The sequence below is a fragment of the Nematolebias whitei genome, chromosome 18 (assembly GCF_014905685.2).
Source record: "Nematolebias whitei isolate Nwh7 chromosome 18, NemWhi1, whole genome shotgun sequence".
NCBI classification, from domain to species: domain Eukaryota; kingdom Metazoa; phylum Chordata; class Actinopteri; order Cyprinodontiformes; family Rivulidae; genus Nematolebias; species Nematolebias whitei.
In genome coordinates this window covers 32598687-32618116 of record NC_056515.1, presented here as the reverse complement: position 1 = coordinate 32618116, position 19430 = coordinate 32598687, and the positions used below count along the sequence as shown (strand labels likewise).

Below are 19430 nucleotides of genomic sequence, written 5' to 3'. Positions count from 1 at the left end.
ATATATATATATATTGGTTGCTCCCTTCTTCTGGGGTCACCACAAACACACAAAGACTTAGCAAATGTTTTTTACACCAGTTGTCCTTCCTGACTCAACCGCAGACCACTGAGCTACCACAGCCCTCTGTGTGGAGCAGAGCTGCCATCTAGGGTGCCCGAGGGTCCGGGAGGTCAAACCGGTGACCTTCAGATCACAGGCTTGAACTATAACTATATAACTATAATGTCTGTGCCACCACTATATACAGTAGTCCCTCAGTACTTCGCAGTTCGTTTATCGCGGATTCGCTCTATTGCCGTTTTTCAAAATAAGATTGGACAAGACACACAATTGGCTGATTGATGGAGGAGCCGCACGATCGGCATGGAATATTTCTTTAAAATAAATTATTAAATTTTTTTTAGCACCTTCTGCACATTTGTGCAGCCCAGAGTAGCAGAAAAAGCTTCTTCGTGCACCTTTGTGCAGCCCATACTGCTGCAACTGATCAGATGTTCAGCGTGCAGAGCGGATAAGAACAGAGGAGGCAGAGAGCTGAAATCATGACATTCTGTGCTCTTTTAGAGCTTTACAGTTTAGAAACATTATTTAGAATGTTGCAAGAGTGTGGGAAGAGTTTAAAATGCCTTTACATATATACTTGTACTATTCCTACTTTGCGGTTTTTCACTTATCGCAGATCTTCAGGGTACGAATCCCCCGCGATAAACGAGGGACTACTATATAGTAATTTATTATTTTTTTTTTTTATCACAAATAAACAATTTAACAAAACCAACAAAAAAAAGCCTCTTCTCTGCCATGGTGTTAACCCATAGTTCAGCACTGGAATGTAAATAATAGGCCATTTTTGTTTAGTGGCGCAGTTGCCTCAGCGTCAGCAAGAAGGTCGCCGGATCAAATCCTAGCTGAGGACCTTCCCGAGTGGAGTTTGCATGTTCTCTCAAAAAAAAATAATTTTTTTTTTAATTTGTAAGAAAAAGACATTGAATGCAGGAAGAGTAAAACCAGCGCACATGTCTGAAGTTCAGTAAAAAGAATAAAAGAACACACACAAGTTGAGACAAAAGGGAAAACCAAAACAACTCAGGAATGTTAAGTCGCAAGATGCCAAACTTTGATAAATGACAATAACAGCATGTTGTTTTTCTTTTTGGAAATTGAAAGAAGCTATTGGGATCATGTAGATTGTATCTTGATGTTGTGAAAGGTCTGCTTTGAAAAAAAAAAACCATGACAGCTTAAAAAGGTTTTTCAGTTTGGCAAGCAGCTTTTTCACTCTTTTTAAACCTCGAATCTCTAAATCTACAGCCAATAAAATATTGTCTAGAGTGAAAGAACGCCACATTCATTCTAGTTGATAAAATCCAATCGGTTTGGGTCGCACAGTCCGACCTGTGGGATAGATTACAGTATTATGTGGACTTGAAAAGGGAAATAACAATATACTTATAAACAATAAAAAGGTCTTTTCCTATTGGATTTACTTTTTTCTTGCTGTGGATTATTATACAAACCAAAAAAATGCTTTACTATGTTTGTTATGGGAGTACAAAGGTGCTTAAGTGTTAAGAGGTTTCTTGAGCTGATGTGGCGCAAAGTGCAGCTTTGAGATTTACGCTGGGAATAAATGAGAAACGGGACGCATAAGAGGTCTGTGGTGTGAGGTTGTTTTTTAAATAAACCCTCACTCAGAAGTTGTGGTGGCGCACGGCACTTTGGAGCCGTGTTAGGGATTACATCTGTCAGCCTGCAGTAGTCTCTCCACGCTCTCTGCACACTCCTGCACGTTTGCTCTTTAGCCAAGAAATTACGGTGACTGAGTACACACCAACGCACTCACAGTAATCACAAACAAAACAGAAAAATAAGTTTGATTTTTTTTTTTTTCTTAATGTGAGCAGTTCTGACAAAATAAAACGGAGCACTGCCAGCTCTGAAAGCTACTGCCAATGAACGCACTGTTTTGCTGCACAGATCTGTGCAATTATTCCTGCAAAAGCAAGCGAAACAAGATTTAGAAGCAATTTGAAATGGAAGGACTGGGCAATGGGTGGAGGGCGTCTTTAATTACTTACCTGCCTGGAACATTAGAGTTAGTATTTGTAAGCAGCATGAAGAGGAAATATTTAAGTAAAACCTTCCAAATTAGCTCTGGCGTATTATAAAAAGGCCGGTTCTTTTCCAGCACTTATCAGATCATTGGGTTTTTCTCAAGTACAGTCATTTTATTGTCATGTTCTGCAAACATGACTGACTTTATTTTAACTTAAGGAAAAATCTATGTAGGTGTTGTCAGCATTATTCTCGTTATAGTCATTAAAATAATTTGTAAGGAATAAAAGCCAAAGAGCTTACCTTTTGACCAAACAGTTCTCTTTTGAAACCATTACCTTAATTGTGGTTAGTAAGGATATCTAATTATGCTAATCTGTAATTATCACCTGCAGCTATGAATGGCAAGGGAACATGTAAACACATGTCCATCTATTTGTCTGTCTGTTAAGAAAAATCTCTAATGAACCACTGAATGGATTTTGAAGAAGCTCTCCAAACTGCATAAACCATACAACAACTAGCAGGCGATTAGTCTCAGCCAAAGCAAAATGTCTCTAACTCGGTCAGTTCTCTAAATATTGAGCTAAAGTTTTACATGGAAGTAGCTAAGAGTTATCCCCAACACATGCTGTGAACACTAACAGATCACGCATGACATGTCTTTAAAACTTTGGCGTTAACTGTTGGAGAAAACCTTGGTATTTGTTAGCTAAACATCTTGTGAACCAGTGTAAATGAACTTGAATGAAGCTTCCAAAAAGTAATAATTGGACATTCAGCTACAAATGATTAAACATTGGAATCAACTTAATTCAAGATGGTGAGCGCAGCAACTATGTATTTATTCAAGGAATGCTATTAATTTTCCATTGTGTTTCTTCTGCTGTTTATACAAAGTTGTTGGTTTTTTATTTAATACAAGTTACGGGCCTTACTGTTGTAACAGAATCTCAGAATAAAGATCAAAATTAACTTTTCTGCAATCGTTTCATATCACATTGTCATCAGTTTTACCTCACACTTTCAACATCCAGTTATATTTTTCTGTCTGAACGAGATATATGAGTGATTAGCTGCTCGATTTCTGCTAAACATAACCATTTTTGGATTTTTCCATAGGTTTATTTTTCTCTTATCTTTGCTTATGTCTGCTGCTATTTTTAGACTCCAAAATAACTTGCATATTTGTATGACTTAGCAGATCTTTGTTCGATGGGTTCACAAGATAAAAAATGAACTTATTAGATTATGGTTTGAAAATAATATATATTACACATGTGGTGAAGAAACATATGAACAATATAATAAAGACAGAAGATTCCAAAATGTAAAATTTTAAAGGAAACTGAGTCAGAATAAGGTTATGGCATCAACCCAACAATGTTCAGTTAGGTCATCTGGACGTTTTTTTTTTTTTTTTTTTTTGGCTGAGACGTTTCATCCTTCATCCAAATGACTTCTTCAATCCGAGAAACCACCAAACAAAACTGATTCCCACAAACAGCTCACTCCAAAGTGAAAAAACAGTTTGCTGGTGCTAAGATGGCCTTTGGGGCCCGCCCTCTTCTCCTGGGACAACTTTCTCCCTCTCTGAACATTGTTGGATTTTATACCTGGATTATTGAGAATGAAATTTGGTGTTTTGAACCACTTTGGAATGAATGTCTCAGAGGAGTTGACGAGGGAGAGGGCGGGCCCCGGAGGCCATCTTAGCACCAGTAAACTGTTTTTGTCCACTACGGAGTATGCTGTTTGTGGGAATCAGTTTAGTTTGGTTGCTTCTCAGACTGAGGAAGTCCTTTGGATAAAGGACGTAATGTCTCAGCAAAAAAAAAAAAAAGAAACCATCCAGATGACCTGACTGAACATTGTTGGGTTTATGCCACAACCCTATTCTGACTCAATTTCCTTTAAACATTTAGTTTGGAATCTTCTGTCTTTATTACAAATGTTCATTTGTTTCTTCACCACATGTGCAATATATATATTATTTTCAAACCATAATCAAATAAGTTCATTTGAGGAAGTCCTTTGGATGAAGGACAAAACATCTCCAGCAAAAAAAACAAAAAGAAAATAAAAGAAAAGAAACCGTCCAGATGATCTAAATGAATGTTGGATTTTATACCTAGATTACTGAGCATGAACTTTGGTGTTACGGCATCAAGTTCGTCCGCTAACTGATATGTGCTGTGATGTCACACTTACATCAAGAGCAGAATGTCTTTCACTGGATATTTGACTATAAATACTGTTATCGAGCTAGTATCCAAAAGCTCTGGCTGAAGTTTATATTTTATTTTATTCTTGCAGTTGTCTTGAAGAACAGCGTCATCTAAAATAACACACAAAGCTCTGCAAGCCTTGGCTCCTGCTGCGAGTTCCCACTCATCCTTTCAACTGTCCCGGTCCAGGAAAAAGGAAAAGAGTCGGAATCCCTCTCACATTTTAGAAAAGCATTCCACACTGTGCTTCCATTCAAAACATGTGGCTCTGAGTGTAATTTTGTGCCGGTTTAGTGTGAGTAATCTACAGAAGATCTTGTTGTCCCTCACGGCCTGCATGTCATCTTTGTTTTAGGTCAAACCTTTAAGTAAAAACAGATCCACAGGATTGAGTCTTGTAAATTCCTACTGACTGTTTTGACTGTCAGCCTATCTCTCTGTAGTGCACTGTCAACCAGATTATTTTTTTCCCACTCAGATTTTGCTATAACGTGATTACTTTGGTCAAATATCTTTGTTCTTTCTGTTTTGCCCCATGAACAACTGGGGCGTGTTGAACATACAGCAGAACAGTGGATGTATTTTTCCGAGCCAATTCTAAATTTTCTATACCACTTTTCAAGTTAAATGTCAAAAAAGCTTACTAGAAATGTAGAAACTGTTTGAAATCTAAAACATGAGCAAAGTTATTTTTTTCTTTATAGTCTCTCATTTTGTAATGAGTGTTTGTGGCATCTAACAGTTAGAAACCCCACAGTAATGTTCTGATGCTGCTGCCATTAAAAAGCATTTTCCTTTATGAAACTCTCAGAAAATGTACAAATATAAACTGATTGACATTTGGAGTTAACTAAATTCAAGATGTTAGAAGAAGTGCATCAATCTTTATTCTTTGAATGTGAAAAAGTAATAAATTGTATTCAGATTCTGGCTCTGATGAAAACACAATCAGTGTTGAAATGTTGGTCTATAATTTACACATCAATAGTTAACAAATTTAAAGAATGAACTCCAACACTTTTTTTTAATTATATTTTCCTTCTGCAGTAAAGCCCTTGATACATACTACACAATGATGTGCAGAAAACACAAATTCAGTGATAAAAAAAAAGCTTTAAAACAAATATAAACCACTATTTGTGAGGTAAAATTGGATGTGTATTAAACCGTATACATCACCTTCAAATTTCCCTAAATGATAATTTTGGGAAAAAAAAAAAAAAGGTTTCTTGAGCACTGCTTTCATGTAAAAAATTATGTTCTTTTTTTAGTTAACAAATCTAAAATTTCATAAATATTCAACAGGCAAAATAATATAGAAAAAGTTAGATGTATGAATACATTCTTCTAAAAAATAACCTTAAGGTGTTCAAAAAATGTTCAAAGTCAATGTGAAATTTTGCAACTTTAGAGTTTTTGAAAATTATACATGTGTATCAGTTCGTCCAAAATCTTTTATTACATGGAGGATGCTGAATGCACCATTAAGGCCATCGTCATAAGAGGCATGAGGTGATGCTCATGTTTTCTCATCCAATTTGACTGTTTGCCCTGGGCGGGTTTTCCACCGCATGCATAAGCATCCTAACTTGCAAGAGTGTTATTGATCAGCGATAAAATTCATGAACAGGGGGGAAATGATGGGGGATGTAAAGGTCATGGATGTTTTTCACTTACTAATGTCAAATGTTATAGAACTATGTGTGTGTGTTAGAATTGTTTTGTATTTGCAAAGTGGAGCCTGCAAGACCACCGAGCATGCACACCGGATAAACTTCAAGGCCCTAAGCTGGAAAGCAGCTTTGTCTTGACCTCGCCTCTTGTCTGATATAAAAATACACTTCCTTATACCGCCTGTGAGCAGACCTTGGAGCTGAAGCGCCATGTAAGATCTTGATGCTTGTATTTCAACGCTGCTCCTCTTGCAAGATTAAACCTGGGTTGATAAAAGATTTTCTAGTTTCCTTGCGTGACTTAATTATTTAAAGAGTTGACAATAGGATAATTAAATTATCCGACATTTACCCGTTCATGAAAGGGTCTGCCATGCATATATTTAATAAAATGTTTGATTTTCAAAACTTAAACCAGTGTTTCCTGATGCCCTTAAATAAATGTCTCTCTTTGTGACAGTAAAGGTTCTGGTCAGTAACTCAAGCTCACTCACACAGAGAACCAAAACAGTCCTTGCTGCAGTAAAACAAAAAAAAAACAAACATATTCAATAACTGCACAGCAAGAGAGAAAAGACGACTGAGGAAACTGCAAATCATATAAGTTGTGTTTTCTTCTGTCTCTTCATGTCTTCATCCCCTCTGGGCAGCGCATGGATCGTCTCTATGTCTCAGCCCCTAAGTGAAAGGGGACAACTCCTTCAAAACAATTATCTTATTAAATCATCAATAGATGTGCCGCGGCTCACAAGCAAGAGATATAATTTTCCATTTTTCTCCTTTTCATATAAGAGTGAAGTATTTCTGGTCCGAAGGAAAGCTTGGCCCCTGGGCAGACGCATAAAGGGCCCGTTCCAGGTGGATAAGGAAATACTGCTGGGTTTGAATGGGGTCAGGGGTGAGGAGTTCAATGCTTTCAATAAATCACAGCAAGCTGTTGTGACAACTGAGAGGAGTGTGGGTTGTATGAAATATGTCTTTGGAGAACACAGACTGGAGCCTCTGAGCATACGAGAGCAGAAAAATGTATATATTTAGGTGCTTTTTAACTCAACGACGCAACCGGCAGTTAGTTATCTGAAGTGGATGACAGCTTTATCCTCCTTTTATCATGCTTCAGGGAGAGATGTGGTGTACTGAGGACACTTTACAAATACTATTTACATCTTATCTTTCTGGTAGAATGCTTGTTGGCTCTGTCTGGGTTATAGTTGAGGTTGTAAATATATATATATATATATATATATAACCTAAACTGGGATAAAATGTGGGTTTCTGAATTGCTCTTCTTCTATATTTCCAATAATGTCAGAGTTTCTTTCATTTGAATTCTGGGATTTGTAGTAATAAGCCAATATGTTGACAACATGGTGATTTTTTTTGTGTGCACAGAATTGGGGAATACATTGATTTGATTGATGTTTTCTGTCAAATTAAAGAGAACTTTAACAGCCTGGTTAATTTATTTGCTATTTGTTAGAGAGCTATGACGCAGCCAAAACATAAAGGAAACAGTAAATGGTCCTTAGATGCAAAAGTGCACAATAAAACTAAAGAAAATAGTTTTTATTTAAAAAAAACTAACATAACGTTGTCATTTATACCTAATTCTGGGATTTAATCCAACTTGGCAGATGGTTCAACATGCCCGCCTGTGTGTGTGTGTGTGTGCGTGAGTGTGTGTGGTGGGTCTGGTCTGCGTTTTAATGGTGCTGGATGACATGTGTGTACTCGTGTCAGAGACTACCCCAAACAGTTGTAAACTGGCTGTTTATGAGGGTGAGGTGCTGTGGAAATGCAGCACATTTTTGACTTTGACACCATCTGGTAACGAGAGACAAAAAGTGAAAGGGCGGCAACTTTCTTGATGTGGAGCTCAGTGTGAAAACACACAGGAGGGATCTGGACAGAGAACAGGCCACATTTAGTAAAAAAAAAAAAAAAAAAAAAAAAATGGAGTTGATTTGGAGTAAAAAAGCTCAGTTAATACCTGAACCTTAGATTTATTGCTTCAAGAGGTTGAAAAGCCTGTTCATATAAAATTAATGTCTGATGGTTTTTTTTTTTTTTTTTTAAAATAACTTTTTAAAATTCTTTTCAATGTTTTTGATATAAAAGCTTTTCTGTCATCCTTACGTTGCGTGAAACTGCTGGACTCTGTCATCCTGCCCTTGTGGTTTAAAACTGAATATGTTTTCTGTAAATTAAGTATTTTACACTATAGGACCGAGTGTCTTTCTCTTCAAGTGAAAAGTGGTCAAAAACTGTGTTTTGGCTGCATTTCCTCATTCATGTATTTGTCTATATGAATCATAGCTAACATGGTGGCACTCATGTCCATGGTCAATGTTAGTCACCTCATTCATCTTGCTACAACAATGTAATGCTACACACTGCTGATTTATTTAAATCCAAGTTGAAAATCTGATGGAGTTATGCAAGAGATCATAAAACTAAAAATCATGTAACCAAAAGAAAAACTTCACATTATCTTGTATTTCCCCATTTTTCTACTTCATTACACATAAATACTTAGGATTATTAGGTAAAGTAAAGACATTTGATTAAGATAGTTGTACAGGGTTAGGATTTATTATTGCAAGTTACATTAGATATTTTAACATCTACAAGGAATAATAATGTATTTACACGTTATACAATGGTAATTTTCTATTTATTTGAGCAGATGTCTAAAACAAGTTTGTTATAATGTCTTTTTATCATTAAGAAATTACAAAATTAGGTGGTAATATTGATAATAAATATACTTTAAACTTAACCAAAATGTAGGATTGTCATATTTAAGTTTTATTATTGATGCCTCAACACTTTCTTGTGAAATTGGGATAAGTTACACTCGTTGTTTTAAATCATAAATGGTTGGATCTGTGGTTTCCAACTGGGTCAGTACCTCACAGCGGGTCATAAACACCAAGTGAGAGGTCTTGAAATGTTCTCCAAAAATCAAAGAAAATGTTGAAATGGTTGCTAAAACTATATTTTTGTTTGGTTAAAAGATATTTTTTTCAAGCTGTCACAAGTGAGTCTTTTGTCTGCTAATTGCTCTCATTTGATTAGCTAATTAGCAGTATTTATCTTCTTAATAATCACAACTTATCAGTTATTAACTTAACATGTGATTTTGTGGACCAAAAGTTAAAAGGTTTGGGAACTTTCAAGATTTTTTATAAATAAAATTACAACTAGAACACAAATTATTCCGTTCAGTACCATTTAATCAAGGCTGCACCTTTACATTTAATGAAAATATTTGGCACATTTTGTGCTTAATTTCACATTAGAATACGTTACGATATTTGGATGAGTTCAATTTAATCTAATTTAATTTAATTCAATTTGTACAAAGCAAAATGCATTGATTGCCAGCTTAAACATTTTAATATGTGCTAGGTTTGCCAAATATTCAGCACATTATGTCAAATAAAGCAATAAGTGGAATAAATGTTACTAGTCGCGCTGCATTAGGGCTGGACAATAATGTGATATCGATATACAGAATAATCAAAATAAACGTTTATTCAATAACAGTGATATGAGTTTTAAGCACATTTTCAATATTTCGATATATGTTATGCTATGATTACAGCATTTCACTGATGCATTTCTTTTTCTGTTTGGGTTGGACCGCTTCAACCCACGGCCGTTTCAATCCGAACAGAAAGAGCCGCAACACAACTACGTAAGTGCGTGATGACCTACACCACACACAGAGCTCAAGTCCAGAAGGAGTCACGGGTAGCAAGCTAGGCTAGGCTAGGCTAAGCTCTAGCGCGCTGTAAGTTTTCGCTTCAAAATGAGCGCCCATGACCATCTGAATGTGACTGAACAAGCTTTCAAAAGTGAAGAGAAAGCAGATGACGTAATTGATAAGAGAGGAAAGACTAATTTGGCGTTGTGGAAATGGTTCGGCTTTCTAAGATCCGATAAACTGCAGGTTTCATTGTGCTGCAAATTTTGCTGGAGAGTCGTTCCAACTAGCGGCGGGAACACATCTAACTTTTTCCACCATGAAGGTTCCACTCGGTAGAATATGCTGAGAGTCAAAAGATGAAGCACAATAAACGTATGAGCCAACGTGTGCCTTAAACAACAACCCCCAACTGTACCAAAAGAGAAACTTGTGTCATGGTTTGGTTATGTTGTTGTTTAAAGTTAAAACTATTAATAATAATAATATGTTATGTGTTGTCATCATTGTATGTTCCCATACAATGGCAAAATTGGTTCTCTGCATTTATCCCATTCACCCCCAGGTGGAGCGGTGGGCAACTATTGGGTTGCCCAGGGAGCAATTGGGGATAGGGTGTCCTGCTCAGAGAGACCATGAGATGTGCAATGACTGGGGATTGAGCCAGGGTCTTTTGGTTCCCGGGTCAGCTGCCCTGCCTCTGCCCCCATCTCGGCCCCCATTAATATTGACAAAGTTGAGAGTTTTATGTTTATTTGACAGTGGGTTTTTTGGAGTCTAAATACAAATAAAAGGTGAACATGAATTTATTTGTACAGTTTTTCTGAGGCTTTTATATTGTTTATATTGATATCGGAATTATATCGTTATCAACCGAAATTAAGAAATATATTGTGATAAAAGTTTTGGCCGTATCGTCCAGCCCTATGCTACATAATGAAGTATTTTTCACTAAACTACTCATTTACTACTAAAAGTTTACTACTAACAGTACATTGACTCTCTTCCACAGAGTAGATTTCAACGTGCTTTGGATAATTTCATGTCAATCCCAGTCATGAACCTCTTTTCGTGGCCCAACATGCATCTTTGATTCCCTGCCTACTGCACTAAACAGCCCAGTAACTAAGAAGGATTCACTTTAGTGCACTCTTACCAAGCAAAACAGCAGAAGATCCAAAAGCAAACCCTAATTGTCTGTGAAACCAGTTAAAATGCAGTAACTGTTAGAGCTTGTCAACCACACTTGCAATTATGCTGCCACAAACATTTAAATTTGTGGTTTGGAGCAGAGTTTGAGGAGAGTCGTGGTGCGCTAAGCAGATTCGGTAAAAAGCGGGGATTTATTCAAGCTCAGCCGGGAGAGAAAAATTCATTTTAGGGAGCGGCAGAAACGGAGCCTTTGGCCTTCAGCAAGATGTAAACACATTATTATACAAACTTCAGCAGTGCAGGAGTATAGCAGAGGGAACACAGGCTCAGATACTATGCGTGGATTAAATTACTGTACCAGATATTATAGTAATAATTGCTTTCATACGACGCACTGAAAGTTAGACACTTTTGTTAATGTTTTCATCTGTGCTGAGAAATGGGTGTGGTATTTTAGATAAACAGACTGGTGCAGCAAGGGAGACTGGGATTTCAAGAAGGTATTTACTTACAGAGCTTCAATGTATATTTGGAAAAGTCAAATCCTTAATGAACCTTAACACAGGAACAAAAAGCACAACGGTCTAATATCACTGCATAAATGGAAAAATCTATATCATAATGTTCAAGTTACTCCTTTACAATGACGCTGCTATTCAAATCTGACTTTGTGATAAATTAAATTATTTGATTTATTTTTTTAAATGATTGTATTTGCAGAACTCAAGACTCACAGGGTTTGTTTTGTTATGCTGCTTTAAAAAAAAAACGAGAAAAATAAAACATTATTTGGAGTTCAAAGACTGTCCAGCCAGACTTTTGCGTTTTATTTAACTTTGCTTTGTGCACATATAGGCCTTGTAATGTGTTAAAAGGTTAACTCGTCAAAAAATAATTTATATGATTGAAATTCTCTTAGTTTCCCATCCATCCATCCATTATATTTTACCCCCTTCTTCCTTTTCAGGTCGCGGGGGTCACTGGTGCCCATTTCAAGCAATCGCTGTGCGAGGCGAGGTACACCCTGGACAGGTCTCCAGTCCATCACAGGGACACATAGAGACAAACGAGCATGTCCCCTTGCATGTTTTTGGTCTGTGGGAGGAAAAGGGAGTACCTGGAGAGAACATGCAAACTCCACCCAGAAAGGCCCCCGGCCGGGATTTGAACCGATGACCTGTTCACTGAGAGGCGGAAGCTCTTACCAACTGTGCCACCGTGCCGCCCAATTTATAATATTAATAAATAATAAAGTGCTATGTGCTGTCATCATTGTATGTTCCCATACAAAGACGAAATTAGTTCTCTGCAGTTAACCCATCGCACCTGGGATACACCCAGGTGGAGCAGTGGGCAGCTATGTAAGCACCCGGGGAGCAATTCGGGATTGGTTGTCCTGCTCAGAGACACCACGAGATGTGCAATGATCTGGGATTGAACCCAGGACCTTCGGGTCCCGAGTTGACTGCCCTGCCACACCTCCTCGGCCCTGTCTACAATCAATGCATATTAAATAACGCCAATTTTTTTTTTTTTTTTTTGTGGGAATGACTTTCAAAATATCTACAATATATATATGATAACAATATATAATTGTCAAGTATAATTTGTCATTGCAACACACTTTGAGTCTTTGTGTCAGTTTCCATAAACACAAAATACCAGGAAACCCCAAAAGCTTTGTTTATATCTTCAGGTTTTTTTTTTGTTTGTGTTTTTTGGCAAAGTCTTGTCTGTTTCCAACTTGACAGATTTACAAAAAAATTAATTATCATGTATAAACACTTCTGTTAAGTTGTCATAGTAATAAATCTTACTGAAGGCAATAATGAAAGCCCACAGCAATTTTCTGCATAGCATCAGTCAGGAATCTGCAGGCTAACTCGTGCGCACTAATGGGATTATTACTCGGGAAGAGAAATATGCTTAATTTGCTTCTGCATCTTCAAAACTCTTAATTCCTTTACATCTGATTTAGAGTTGAGAGTGATTATGTTTCAGGAAGCTATGGGTGACCAGTCCAGCTCTTTCCCAGAGTCTTGTTACTAGAGCAAGGTACAGTGGCACTTCAGTAAGAGTAAGAGTAAAACATAATTGAGCCTTTAATCTGTAAAGACATCCGTTGGTACTGATTTAAAGGGACATGAGATGGTCACTGATAAGCCTCACAGCTGATGGTACCAGGGAAGTGCAAGGGTATGCTGACACAATGGACTCCATTGTGTTTTGTGTGTGCATGTGTGTGTGTGTGTGTGTGTGGGGGGGGGGGTCCTCCGACCCTTCAAGGTATAATTAAGGACACATTTTTACCAAGGTTGGTTTTGGGAATGACTTCTGGCTGGGGCCTTTATGTGTATGTGTGTGCATGTGTGTATACCCTAACGTGCCCCATCCCATTTCTTGTACATGTCAACCTAACTTGCCCTCCGTATGTCTCAGAGTTGTGCTTCTGGGCTGATTGGCCATATCAGTTTCACTCAGCAGCTCACACACACATAAATACACACAGAAGCACACACCTTTAGAGACCAAGCCCTTGTAAAGCCACCTCCTTTGGGACACACTGTGAAATGTATTCCTTGTTAGTGTGTGTGTATGTGTGTGCATGCGTGCGTGTCTGCTTTACTTCAGCTGTTTCCTGTCAGTCCTGAAACCAGCAGACTGTGAAGGTCTCTCTTTCTACAAAACTCTCACTACTTTTCTCTTTGGAAACAACCGGAGAAAACTTCAGAGGATGATACTCGATGGTATCATTATAACTGAATCAAGGCTTCAACCTTATTTCTCCGTTCATATGCTCAAACATTTAAGACTTTGCAGATGTGCACGCATGTACATGCTTATATTACAATATTTTAGGTCGGCTTTGCCAAAGTATTCAACTTCTGGAAATAGTTTAACACTCCAGTCCAATAGGTGGCAGTATTGTGCTAGTTTGCTGACTATGGTTAGAGAAAAGATTAAGCCTAAAGGAAATCTACACAATTTGTTTGCAGTGTTCTTCTTGTTAATCTGTGTCTGCTTATGATCGAACAGTCGTCTTGTCTTTTGTTCCGTCTTAGGTTTACCATTGCCTATGCAGTGTCTGCACAGTTACAAAATATTAAGCTGCACAAAGTTGACCCAGGACAGACCTGAAGACCTTTTGTTCAATGGTGCTGATGGTAGAGTTGAGCGGACAGTTAAGTAAACACAATGTTTTGAAAATCACATTGGCCTTGTATGGAAAAAAAAAGTTTTAAAAATATGTTGTCATTAATGCATCACAAAGTACAACAATTAAGTGTTTAAATTCCATGTCTGTTTTGTAAAAGGTTAAAAATCTTCACATTGAGTCGTAAATTATTATTCTATTTTATGAAATAAGCTAAGGGTGCGGTGGCTTGGTGGTCAGTGCAATGGTCTCATAATCTTGAGGCTGCAGGTTTGAGCATTAGGAAGGGAATTGGCTAAATTCTCCATGTGAGTGTGTTCGCTGTGGCTACCCCTGCAGGAGGGAGCAGCCAAAGGAAGAAAGAATTATTGGATTTGATAACTGGATAATTGAGCATGAACTTTGTTGCAAAGGAAGAAATGTTTTTTTTTAAAAAGCCATTTTGTTACTACTAAAATGTTGACAGTATTTTTAAAGCTACTTGTGTTTTTACGTTTGTGGCAACCCTTTTAATTATGTGTATTTTCAAAGCACTATGACATTGATGGTTTATTTAAGTACCCAGTAAATTACAATTTTATTTAAGCACACTATGAACCAACAAGTTAAAAACAATGCATTTTGGCTTTATTTTCTAGTACAATGATCACAATTAGGTTATTCTTATACAATTTATTTCTCTCTACAATGTAAAATAAAATATGTGCTTTGTGGGTAGTGCATGCTTCCACAAGGTGCATGCAGATTGTAGCATGCAGTCACAACTAGGGGTGCACTGATTTCAGTTTTCTGGCCAGTCACCGATCACCAATCACCGATTTCTAAAAAGTCTGACCTGCCGATTCCAATTTTGGCCGATACCGATTTTGTTTTATAAGCGACACTGTCAGGTGTTATAAGGTCACATTGCACCTTCCATTTTCCAGTCTTATTTATTGGAAAATATACTCTTGAACAATATTCTAGAAACAATACGTACGGCACTTTGGACGGCTGCTATGTTGTATTTTAAGTGCTTTAGAAATAAAATGGCTATGGTATGGTATGGCCATGAGGTAGTGCTCTGAAATATAAATGAAGTTCAGACAATTGTTGTTAAAACAAAACATTAAAAATAAAATCTGTAAAATCGGTTTCTCATGCAAGTATCAGCCACTTTCCACTTTCCCAAAATTAAGGAAATCGGGGCCGATAAATCAGTCGGACGATTTATTGGTGCACCCCCAGTCGCAACTCAGCTAAAATTAGGGCAAGAAGCAGGTGTTTAATCACTTAAGAAAAACAGAAGCATATTAATGTATAAACTTCCCGAGGGGGAAAAAAAAAAAAAACTTTGGCAAATGTTTTGAACATGAAATGAAATAAGGATTGTGCAAACAGTCTCTTTGTTTATAACAGCGTTTTCCTCAATACGAAATTAGTTGTTCTCATTTCACAATTGTCTGTTAGAAAACAGCCATTATAAGGTCATTATTACTTACAACACTGATTATGATAGTCAAATGTTTGTTATTTAGACGTTTAATTACTTTTATCTAACTCCTGAAGTCAGATAATAGATCAATTGTAAAACCTTAAAAACATGCAAATGTTCTTATTCTAACTGGTTTAATGTAAAACAGATAACCTATTTGCACAACCATACGTATGTATGTACGTGTGTACTGTATGTATGTATGTATGTATGTATGTATGTATGTATGTATGTAGGTAAAAAATACCATGTAGTTTATATTATTCACAAGCACATACCTGCACCAAAGGCAAAGAAGAATCTCTTGTCAGGGTGCTCCTCAAGCAGTGCCTTCACCCTCTTGCCCATCCTCTCATTCCTCTTGTAAATGAGCTCCTGTCGGAAGTAGCTGTCTATTTCTTGGGCAGTCACCTGCTCACTGTGAGGCAGCGTCACGTTATTGAAATTAGGGACCTTCAGTTCCACATGTAGTGGTTCGATCGGGTCATAAGGGTGAAAAAGAAAACATTTTCAATTTAAACGACAAGAAATGCAATATACAAAATGTATTTTAATTGCAACTCAAAATCCTGATGGAAAGTGATCACAAAAAAACAAACAGAGTTTGAAGGAGTGAGAGATGAAAGAGCGTGAAGCAAACAGTCAAGGGTCATGTCAGTGGAACAATCAAAAGGTCAAGGGGTCAAAATGACTCTGCTTATTGAGTTGAGTAAAGGTAATTATGTGGGCACTAAGATAATATAAAATATGATGAGATGAGACTGACAGAGCTGACCTGTGAGGTATCGTGATTGAAGATGATGGAGTTGAGATCTCCACAGTTGTAGTGTCTGATGAGGTCCTCAGTTGTGTATGGGACCTGTAGGCTTCCTGCTCTTAATGACTCCTGCTGTAGTAAGGTCTGGTTCAGGGCAAAGAGCACCTAGAATGACATAACCAGGGATTGATCAATTAGTACTCCAAAAGTCATCCTTCTTTTGAAGAATTGTGTGTAATTTTAGTACAAGTAAGCATGTGTAGAACTATTTTGCTAGAATATAATTGCAAAAATACATTCAGATTTGTTAAAGAACATCTGTTTATTCAATGTTGTATGATTGTTTCGATATCCCAGGGACAAAATGGGTTTGTTACAGTACATCCAGCAAAATAATATAGTTACATAGAATGTTTTAAACTGTTTCAAAAAGTAATATTGCTCATATCTCTATTCCTAACAAGCAGCTTTTGGATTTGAGAAATCATTAAGTCACTTTTAGTAGAACGTAGAAATCAGTCCATACTTTTAATCTGTTGTTTTTTCTTTGCACAAACCCTCTTTGCTTTACTGCACATGTTCAACTTTTGTGCGAGTGAAAATTCAGCCAGTATTTGGTGTTGAACCCTGGTGGGCCCACACCGATAATCAACAGTGAAACAACACACACACATTGAAAATACACTTACAAAAACACTGAAAGTTGTACAGTCTACACACAATAACACTGAGGCAGATTCCCACACAGGCAGTGCCACCACCCACTTCAGTGAACGGTCTTCACCCCATACATACACACGCATAATTTTGCCTCTACAAAACACTAAGCTGAATTTCCATTAAAGGGGAAGATTTTCATGGTTTACTTGTTTCTCAAAGGGAGCAATCAGTCAAAGGAAGATGTGTTTCATCAGCTGTGGAACAATGTAATTGGTGTCCGTAAAATGGCTGCACGTTTTTACAATTAGGCGTACATCTGTGTACAATATGTAGTCATCTGCGTTGAATTTTAATCTAATAAATTTGGTTGTGATACGCATACCGGGATGGCAATCAGGAAAGCGACTGTTTTTCTTTTAAAGTTCCATTTTCTAAGGTGCTCTGATAATTCTTCCTCTCGGCTGTCCCATTGTGGGATCCTGGGTGCAGCAAAGGAGAAGAGGGCTGCGCAGAGCAGATGCCTTCTTGTCACGGGACAAAGAACCCCTCCATCAACCTCTCTTCTGCTCTCCCTCCAGCTTTCATGAGCCGCGCATCAAAGTGGCTCTCTGCATATGAAAAGGCCCCTGTCTTTATACCGCACAAATTAGCCTATCGCCGCCCCTCCCCGACTCACTTCACAAAAACACCCTCACATCTGTGCCATGTCCGTGAAGGAAGGCCCTCATCTGCAGGGTTTCCCCTTTTTCTCAGCTCTCGTCTCCCCTTTTTCAGCTCGCTGTGCCTTTCAGCCCCTTAAATTATGGTCATGAAGAGAGGAGGAGAGGGGCAAGGAGGTGGGGGTGAAGGGGAGGATCTGTCATATATATGTACTTAAATAAAAAGAAGGAGCTAGCAATGGAAAAGGAGATAATTTAGACAGGAAAATGAGCTTAGAAAATAAATAACTGGACAGAAGAGGAGAGGACATAAAAACTGAAAAACTCAAACTAATTTATGTCTTTCTGCTTTAAGCGTTCACTTCTGTGAGTGCACTGAGGGTCAGTGGGTGCATTTTCCCACTCGGCTCCTTTCATCAGGTCCCCCGTTTCTTCTTCTTCACCACTGCGGTCCCCTAACCCGCCCCCTCCTGCACACACAGAGTGACACTCAGACACACCCCTAGCTGATATCAAAGCAAGCAGAGCCAATGAAAGTCAATAATTGTTTTTTGTCATGGAAATGTGCCGTCTTGTTGAAATGAAGTGGGGTGGGTGTGCACGTCTAGAGCAAACATCATTGCAGTTAGATTCCCACATGTGGAGATGTGAAGTGTTCAGCCGCTCAGTTGAAACGGCTCTCGCTGGAGTGTGTTGGGTTTATAGAAAAAAGACTGGAGAGCAACCGTTGCAGGTTATCTCTAATACGATACATTGCATACTGATAGGAAAATCAGTATTAGAAACATTTAAACATTTGCTGTAAATTTAGCGTATGATTTATCAATAAAGATAGCACAAGAGGCGCAGCTGGTAGAGCTGATGCCTCTCAGCGAGCAGGATACGCTGGTTCAAATTCTGGTTTGGAGGCCTTTCTGGGTGGACTTTGCATGTTCTCTCCGTGCATGCTTGGGTTTTCTCTGGGTACTCTGGTTTCCTCCCACAGACCAAAAACATGCATGTTAGGCTAATTGGTAACTCTAAATTGTCCCTAGGTGTGAGTGAGAGAGTGAATGGTTGTTTGTCTCGCTTGTCTCCATGTGGCCCTGTGATGGACTTGCAACCTGTCCAGGGTGTACCCCGCCCCTCGCACAGTGATAACTGGACATGGGCACCGACAACCCCCGTGACCCAAAAGGAAGAAGCGGGTAAAGAAAATGGATGGATGGATAGCGCAAGACTTGTCAAAGTTAAAATATTTTTTTTATCAAACTGACTGAGCCAAACTGCAAAAACAATGATGCTACTGAAAATTGTTCTGGGAAAACAATCTGTGACGAGCCAGTCTCCTCAGGGAATAAGGGGTTCCATCAAATATACAAACTTGCTACGCAAATCATTTTAAAAACTTTTTTTTTTTTTTTTTTATCTAACAGCTAATCTAAAAAAAAACATAATTAAAAGTCCAAGACCAAGAAATGGAAAGTGGACTTGGAAGAACCCATATCAGACTCAATCTGGGGAAGGATCATTAAGAACATTTACTCATCTTCAATCCGCCTAAGACATGCTGTAATCCAATTCAAGGTAGTGCACAGGCTGCACTGGTCCAAAAACAAACTGTTCAAGATCAAGGCCAATCTGGACCCAGCATGCAGCCATTGCAGATAACTCCAGCTATACTCCTGCATACATTCTGGACCTGTCCCAAACTGCAGACTTTTTGGTAATCTATATTTGACACCATCTCTGGAGTATGTGGCAAAACTGTACACCCATCTCCACTCATTTCACTGTTCGGGGTGGTCCCTGTGGATACGTCCTTCAGCAAATGTGAGAAGGATGTTTGGCTCTCTTCTGGTCAGGAGGTTAATTTTGTGCAACTGGAAAGACCCCCCCCCCCCCCCCCCCCCCCCCCCCCCCCCCC

At 38.2% G+C, this 19430-nt stretch overlaps 1 protein-coding gene across 1 annotated transcript in view; it reads right to left on the bottom strand.

Annotated features, from left to right (window-relative positions):
• trabd2a (TraB domain containing 2A) overlaps positions 1-19430 on the bottom strand; it is a 69678-nt gene that overhangs the window by 17551 nt on the left and 32697 nt on the right. The window contains exons 3-4 of the mRNA XM_037692511.1: positions 16224-16370; positions 15727-15901 (exon numbers count right to left, since the gene is read on the bottom strand). Of these exons, the coding sequence (XP_037548439.1) occupies positions 15727-15901; positions 16224-16370 (322 nt within the window). The remainder of the gene's footprint in view (positions 1-15726; positions 15902-16223; positions 16371-19430) is intronic.